The sequence below is a fragment of the Limulus polyphemus genome, unplaced genomic scaffold, assembly GCF_000517525.1.
Source record: "Limulus polyphemus unplaced genomic scaffold, Limulus_polyphemus-2.1.2 Scaffold10921, whole genome shotgun sequence".
NCBI lineage: Eukaryota > Metazoa > Arthropoda > Merostomata > Xiphosura > Limulidae > Limulus > Limulus polyphemus.
Window position 1 is genome coordinate 5,411 of NW_013676531.1, and position 8,636 is coordinate 14,046.

At 34.1% G+C, this 8,636-nt stretch overlaps 1 protein-coding gene across 1 annotated transcript in view; it reads left to right on the top strand.

The window, feature by feature from the left end:
• LOC106476572 (rabphilin-3A-like) overlaps nt 1–8,636 on the top strand; it is a 13,941-nt gene that overhangs the window by 3,269 nt on the left and 2,036 nt on the right. The window contains exons 2-6 of the mRNA XM_013937216.2: nt 1,395–1,612; nt 1,964–2,002; nt 4,789–4,922; nt 5,782–5,966; nt 7,529–7,740. Coding sequence (XP_013792670.2) covers nt 1,395–1,612; nt 1,964–2,002; nt 4,789–4,922; nt 5,782–5,966; nt 7,529–7,740 — 788 coding nt within the window. The remainder of the gene's footprint in view (nt 1–1,394; nt 1,613–1,963; nt 2,003–4,788; nt 4,923–5,781; nt 5,967–7,528; nt 7,741–8,636) is intronic.

The following is an 8,636-nucleotide window of genomic DNA, read 5'->3' on the forward strand; positions in this document are numbered from 1 at the left end:
CGCCCCCACGGCTGAAAGGGCGAGCATGTTTGGTGTAGCCATGCCGGGCCTTGCTTATGAGAGTCCCCATTATATTAGCTGGTTGGTAGAACACCTTCCCTCCGAGATACCATTTATAAGGAAACATTCAATAAGCTTAAGCATTACAATATAAAATTTATTGCAGCGTCATCTTCTGTGAATGTTTATTTGAAAAACAAGTTACGAGTTAATTTAAAAAGAAATTTAGTTTAAAATAAGTCATTTTCAGATTTGTGAAGCACGATTAAAATACATTTAGCACAAGAAAAAACTTCCAGAATAACTACCCAGCAATATTTAAATACTTTGGTCGATGATGAACAAATTACTAACATAAACCTAAAACGCTGGCAATTATTTGAACATTCAGAGCAATTTGTAGGGAGGAGAGGGATATCGTTGTTGTTATTGTTTAACCTTTACCTTGTATTTAGGAGAGAAATCGTTTTAACGTTTTATGGATAACCAAATTTTGGAATAGTATCATCGCACCAGTTTTAAGAATCTGCTTCATAGAATCTTAATATTTCAACCAGTTTTCTTTATGTTATTTGAGCGATGAGTATTAATTTGTTTGTCATAAAAAACTGTAATGATAAAGCCCGTCCCCAAAAATGTTTACAAAATTATTAAATGCTTCCTTATTTTTTATGCAAATCTCACTACTAGCATCTATGTATTCATGGAATATTTTATTTCAATGTTTAACTGGTAGATATTAAAATGTTTTGTTTTCTTTGATTAGGGTTAATACCAATTAGAAACGTTGCTTTGTGCTTTCGTTATTTAGTTGTGAACGAACCAATTCATGAAAGTCAATTTAACAAAATAATTGACATTTCAAGTTTAGATTCAGCTACCGAAGAAAATAAAGTTTGTACACGGTAATTTCAAAAACAAAAATAATTCTGCCTCATTTTTCACTGATATCGCACCAGTAGAGGGAGCTACGTTTCTTACACAAGAAGATGAAGAGGCAATAATAAGTTTGTGACATGCCCGTATTCATTGTTGTCCAATTTCAACTTCTTTCCTGTTCCAGTATAAAATGAATTAACAATAAACAAATAATTACGAGACTTTTGATCGTGTTTTGTTACGAACCGCTAAAGAATTAAAACTGAAAATAGGAATAGGTTAAATGTTTTTTGTTTCTTTTCCAATTTCGCCACCTCCAAATAAATGCTATTAATTTCGCCACCTCTGAAATTTAACTATCACTAATTTATTATGGCCTGCTCAGCTAACTTGATTTTTTGCGTAAAATAAATATTAGAGAGAAAAAAAAAAGACAACTCAAAATAGATGTTTCCTCTCATTACACGTCGAGGTATAGAAACTGATTTTATGGTCATTCCCCTCCTCCCCTGTAGACGTTGCTAGCTCCAACTGTAGCACCCGTCCTGGATCAGAGGGCTATGAACCATGCCTGTTAACTTCCCAACTACAGTGTGCCCCAGAAAGAACGCCACCCTCTAATCCACGACTTGGAAATTCAACCAACTCTGCTTGCAACCATCATCCCACTCCCATCTGGACCAGTTCCCAATATCCCAATCCTAAGTCCACCAGCCTTAGTGAGAGCAACAAGGTAAGAAAGACTTTGGTAATTACTGTGGGCAGAATCAAATGTTGGAATGATGGCAATACAAAAAGGATACAAACTATTTTGCTTAAATTAGATATTTTATGCAATTGTGCCATTACGTTGTACCTTCTGCCCACGGTACCAGTGTCACAGTCTTTAACAAAAAAAAGCTATTTGTTCAGTATATTGTTAACCGTAAAACAGATTCTTACCTTGTTGGTCTGTGTCGTTAGTGTTTCTATTGGTTTATATACCTCCAGTTAAAATGTGCGGATTCTTTGCTGGCTAATTTATTAGATACGACAAGATTGCCGGGAATAGAATTACTGACACACAGAATTTTTTTCATTATAGTACAAGTTTCGAGCAGATCAAATCACCGGCGAAATTCAGGTGAGTGAGTACTCAGTGTTAATACTAAAATAGTGCTTTTTTTTTGTCTATGCATTTTGCTTGTTGGAATTAGTTGTACATATAATAATTTCATGCAATTTCATACTTAATGTGTTATAGCTACATTCACAAATTTATGTTCTCAATCGTTTGGTTAAAGATTTAACTTAGGAGCAATCTAAATGTCGCTGAAATGAATTTTTGAAAATTAAAAAAAATTTGTTTAATGCTCACTATACTAATTAACCAAACTTTACCTGTCCATTTAATTCATTGACCTTTATCCCATAGAAGTTCCAATATCAAAATATTTCTCACAGAAGGTTGCAGGTCAAAGTATTTCTTAGAAGGTCAAAAGTCAAAGTATGTCCTTTAGAAAGTCGCATAACAAAGTATTCCTTAGTAGGTCAGTCAGAAAACAAAGTATGTGCTTTAAAAAGTCATGGATCTAAGTATCCCTCAAAAGTTCACAGATCCAATTGTCCCTTAGAAGGTTATAGGTCAAAGTGTTTTCTTGGAAGATAACAAGCTGTAAGATTCATCTCTAGGTAAGAACTTTGTTACTAACACGATATCTTTTGTTTGTTTGTTAATGTACATAATGTGCTAACCACGAGTATTGAACTGGTTGTAAATGTTATAAACCTACAGAGTTACTACTGAGCCACTGGGGGCTTCATAGGATCTCTTCCTCAACCAGAGGCGGAAGGGCAAGGAATAAGAAATTCCAGCAATTGTTTCTTGGAGATGTTACATACACCATTGGAATGTTTGGAATCTGCCCTATTCAAACATGCAATCCATATTGTGGTAACGTCTTTCAGTCTGGAGTCATGAGCAGTCCAAGAGATAAGGTGTGGAGTGGCCACACCACCTTACCAGCAACGTTCACACACACTAATTGATTATCTCGTTTCTCTCTTTTTGTCAAGTCAAATTATGTGACCTTTCTTCATTGTCTGTTTGAAGTTAGAGACCCTTTTTTGATCTTATGGTCTAGCGGAAGGCTACTACTACTACTATCACTACTGTTCTAGTCAGCATTAAACCTATTTTAGAGTGCCGCCACAACATCTTTTACTGTGATCATCCACAGAAGCTACACAGATTACAAGTCCAACATCTCGGAACCTTACACATGCAGGTTCTCAAGAGAATACTGATGACTGATGATGACATGCCGAAGAGTAGAAAAGTTCCATTCACGGTCAGCAGGGCTTGGAGTTATCTGCTGAAAATATATTGAACTCTGACCTGTAAAACAGATGAAACGACGGGCGAAGAAGAAGAAGAAGGCTGATGTTATTACCAGTCATAACTCGGTCAATTCTTGTCTGATTTGGAAATTGTAAATTATAATCGTCATACCTTCTTTATAAGTCTCACCAAAATCGGATAAATCCCGGATTTTTTACGTCTAATCCCTGTCACAGAAGCATCTCTAGTGGAGGGAGAAATCCAGGTCCACATATTACTTTACATTTCTCTGTATATACCAAAAAAGTCGATGGTTTTATGATCTTCAAAGAAAATCACGCCACTAAATACAGACTTCTAAAAATATCGTCTTTCTGAGGTCTTTCTGTGACCTTACTAGTTTTCAACTTACAACAAATGTGGAATTATTATGACTTTTAATACGAAAGAAACATCATAATTTAGGTTTTGGTATAAAACAAATAGGAGTAAGAACTGGGAAGCAAATGAATTTGAGGAACCCTCTACCACATCCACTTAACCCCTGGCGCTAGTTCAAGTTTTGACATAGTTGGTTTTTGATCAAGACAATCGTCATGATAAATTTCAAAGTGATAAAGGGCCTACGACCTAACCGTTGTGCGTTATGAACAATTTAAGTTAACTATATCCACTGTTTGGATTATTAGATTAAGATTATTTCATAAATACTCAATATTAAATATTTATACAAATAAATAATTATTTAGTGGGTAGTTCTATATTTGGGATAAAATTTGAATTAATTAATATACCCAGTTTCCAAACCCTTTTTCTAAAAATAACAAGGACATCCATTGTCATAATATAAGAATTAATTATAATTTACAGATACCACTTTTTTTAAAAAAATCAGTAGGTCAGTGTTCACAAATTTGTTTAGGGGTAAACATTTGGAATACAAGATCAAATAATATGAAAGAACTCTTTTAAAAATTAATGTTTGTTTCAAAACTATCTTTTGATTTTATAATTTGCTTAGCTATTTTTATAGTTAATTGAAAAATAAAAATAACACAATATTATTGTGAGTTAGTTACTAATAACAATTATCATTTTTTTATATATTTATTAATGTATTTATTTTCACTTTTAAATTATTAATACTTATTTCTTACTAGAGAAAATGCGCTTTATACAAACATTTTATTTTTCGTGTCACATTTGCATACACTGGATTGATTATAGTTAAAAAATTAACTTATTTAGAACATATTGTATTATATATTATACGAATAAAATTGAGTTGGATTGAAAATAAAAAGACTGAACTCAAACCAACAGAATCAAAGACTGCTATATAAAAAACGTTATTTTGTCATGTGTTAGAAACTTTTGGTATTCTCTACATTCATTCTACCTATAAAGACAAGGCTAAAATTCTTGTTCTCTACAATTGTGGTTGGTCTTTCTAAAAACAAAAACCTGTGCTATAGAAAGTCAGATTAAAACTATTTATTACTCAGATAAGCAGGTCGTTCATACGTGATCGTCATGTTTGTTTTATCTTAGAAAACGTACGATTACAATATTATATGTGTTGTTTTCAGCTTCAAATATGCTACGACTCCAAAGCAAGCATTCTGTACATAACAATAGTCCGAGCACGCAACCTGGTGACAGCTAGAGACAACAGCGGCCTTCCCGACCCTTTTGTTAAGTGCTATCTCCTCCCCATCAGGTGGTAAGTAGTTACTACATAAGTTAAAATAAGAATTACACTAAGATTATTAGGGTTAGTGTTTTTCTTCAACTGGTTTTGATACTATGATAGTGTTACGTCTCCGTTCGTTAATTGATTTTCCGTAAATTCATTCCGACGAAACATTAGCGACACAAGTCCTTTCTTAAATAAAACTGGTTTATTCTTTCCGAATACAACTTTACGATACACTCAACTTCAACAGTCGCGCTATAACAAACTATAGTTCACGTCTCACGAGCTCTACTTCAACAATACGTCTCTCTCTGACTGCAGTTCAATTACTCATTACCTACACACACATTGTCACGTCACGACGTGACCATCTTATATATACCAGCCACCCCCAATCTAGCAAATGCTAGAGCACTCCCGAAGGAACAGGATAGTTCTAGAAACGTGGCGTGACACTAGTCACGTGACCTCGCTGACGCACCAATAGTATTAGATTAACTAGTGAAATTTGGAAAATGAATTGCTGATAACATGGGGTGATATGCTAGTCCTAGCTAAGTGTGTTTTCTTTCACAATGTTTAATTTTCTTCCATCTTTAACTAAGCCTCATTTTCTTTAAGTTCCTTACAACTCTCCATAACTGTTAGTTTGAAAATGTTTATTTACATAGCTTCGTGTATGAATGTGTGAGTGTGTACAATGAAAACTTACATAACTAATTTAGGCAAATACATCTGTATAAATTAAAAGACAGGAACAATAACAATTTTCAAAACAAAAAATTGATTGAAAAAACAAACAAACAAGGCATGTTTAAGTTGTTATTCAGGAATATCATAATTATTGTGTTTACCTTAATAACGATCAAGTTGCTGACCTTTGTAGCATGGAAAACCAGAGGCGAACTCGCTACTTCTCCAGATGCAGCAGTCCAGAGTGGAAACAGACGTTGGTGTACCCGAATATTCCGTCAGAAGATCTGCCTAATAAGTTTTTAGAAATCAGCGTTTGGAATTACGACATCTACCGGCCAAACGAGTTTCTGGGAGAAATCATTTTGGACTTGTCAGGTTAACCCTAAGAAGCTTTATTATATGTTTTACAACCTGTATTTTATCTTTTTTTCTTTTTAGTTTTTTTATTCTCACTAGTTAATATATATATATATATGTGTGTTACTATTTTATACACAGAGTACAAAAACAAAATCAGCGTATTTTCTTTATATTACTCACTGAGATCTGAACACTAGTTTAATTAATAAATGCCAATAAATTGATAGTATTGTTACGACAGTGGAAGTCACGTGACGCTGGTAACACGCGATGAGATTCTAGAAGGATCGGTGAACCTCACGAATGTCCCAGTGTTTGCTAGACGCCCTCTTTTTTAGTATATAAGTCCGGCAAATAAAACGGAGATAATAATTGCAGATAGAGAGAGATATAGAGACAGACAATTAAGTCAAACGAGCAGTAGTGACCGTAAGTAAAGTGCGTGAATCGTTGTGAATTATAGCGCGTGTTTAAGTTAAATTGACTGTGGAAATTAAGTGTATTACAAGCGTTGTAACGAGAAAGAATAAACTAGTTTTAGTTAAGAAAGTACTTGTATCGCCGAAGTTTCTCGGAAAAAAATTTTACGGGAAATTAACAAACGGCCAGAGACGTAACAGTATTAAAATAAATTGTTTTGTATAATTTCCATGATCTGCCATATAAATATATTAAAAAAAACAACTACAGTAGATATTGTTGATTTTTTTTTCGAAGGGGAACAAAAGATCTGAAATGCTATTTTCGTATATCTCCAAATTCGAACTTATTTTAATAATGTCTAAATTGTATTTCCAAGCATTAAATACTGTTACGCCTCTGTGTTCGTTTGTTAATGACCCGTAAAAATTCTTTCCGAAGAACTTCAGCTATACAAGTTCTTTCTTAAAATAAAATAGTTTATTCTTTCTCAATACAACTTTGCAATACACTTAATTTCCACAGTCACTTTAACTTAAACACACGATATAATTCACAATGATTTACACACTTTACTTACAGCTTGACTCGTCTATCTGTCTATATCTTCAATCTCTCTGTCTGCTATTCCAGTTCCGATTAATTGTCTCACTTTATCTAGCGCGCTCATATACAGGAATAGAGGGCGTCTAGCAAATACTGGATTATTCGTGATGTTCCCCCGATCCTTCTAGAAACTCATCACGTGTTACCAGGGTCACGTGACTTCCACTGTCGTAACAGTACAAAGTTTGAAAAACGTCTGCAATTGATTCGTTTTTATAAAAACATGTTAGGTCTACTGGTTTTCGAATATGTCGCCGGCCTTAGGCATTTAAATCATACGAATATGTCATTATGTTAATATAAATTTATCTTGAACAGGCTTAATGGTGGAACTCGGACCGCATCGTGTTATACACATTTTAATATTCCTTCTTTTACAAAAACAACAGTGGATTAGTTTCCATGGCAATTTATCATTATTGTTTCTTATTTTATTACAATTAACATACATTATTATGTTATGAAGTTTCATGTATCATGTTTTTAGATAAAATTATCGTTATTAATTTAGTTCACTACTTAAAAGTTCTAAATATTAAGAAATATTTTAGATGAAATATTGGACGAGCAACCCCGATGGTATAAACTTCAGGATCATGACGAGAGTCGTTACCCACGTGATCCAGTAGGAGGCCCACGAACGTCTTACAGCCATGGTAGTCTTGGTAGTGTGACATCAGGGGGTAGTGGCCGAAAGATGGCGCGACTTAACAACCTGGGTTTGAGGTTTCCCTTTTCCAGCAGCGCTGATGAAATCAAAAGAGTATGTAAATATATATATTATTATACTTGAGTATAGTATTAAGTATGGTAAAGTTTAGCTATAATTAACTAAGGCAAGAAACGTACACAAGTTACAGTGTTAATTCATCTCTTTATCGAATATAGGTATACTTAATAAAGGCTTAACTAATCTTAGGCCTAATACAAGTGAGCTTTTTATTTGTTTATTTGTTTGTAATTAAGCACGAAGCTACACAAAGGGCTATCTGTGCTCTACCCACCACGGGTATCAAAACCCGGATTCTAGCGTTGTAAATCCACAGACATACTGCTGTGTCACTGGGGGGCACAAGTGAGCTTATAAATTTCGGTGTCACAAATCGAAAATAGAAGACTTTGACGCTCAGGTTGATTGTAAAGCTATTGGCTAAGTTGCCAGTAACAGGAAACATTTGAACTTTTGGGAGTTCTTTTAGTTGTTGTTTGTACAATGTGTACAGATATTTCAAAATTCACTACAACAGTGTTTCCCAAACCTTTTTGGCCACGGAACACTTTTCAGCTGAGAAAAAGCTTACGGAACACTAGACACGTGAAATATCGATGTAGAAGGTATGTTACACGCGCAGCGCCCTCTATATTTGTATATTATTCATTTATTTATTTAATCAAATTACATATTAATGAATTTTGACATTTTTATGCTTATAATATACACAGCGTGGTCACAAGTAAATAGACACCACCTTTTCAGAAAAAATGAAAATTTTCAGTCATATTCTCATGAATTGATATATTTATAATTTAATTGATATCTAGTAGAGCTTCCTTTCGCTTCGAGGAGTTCGTTGATACTTTGGAGAATCATCTCGTCAATTTTAGATTGTGGGATTTTCGCCCACTCTTGCTTCAAAACTTGGAGTAGATGACTCTTCG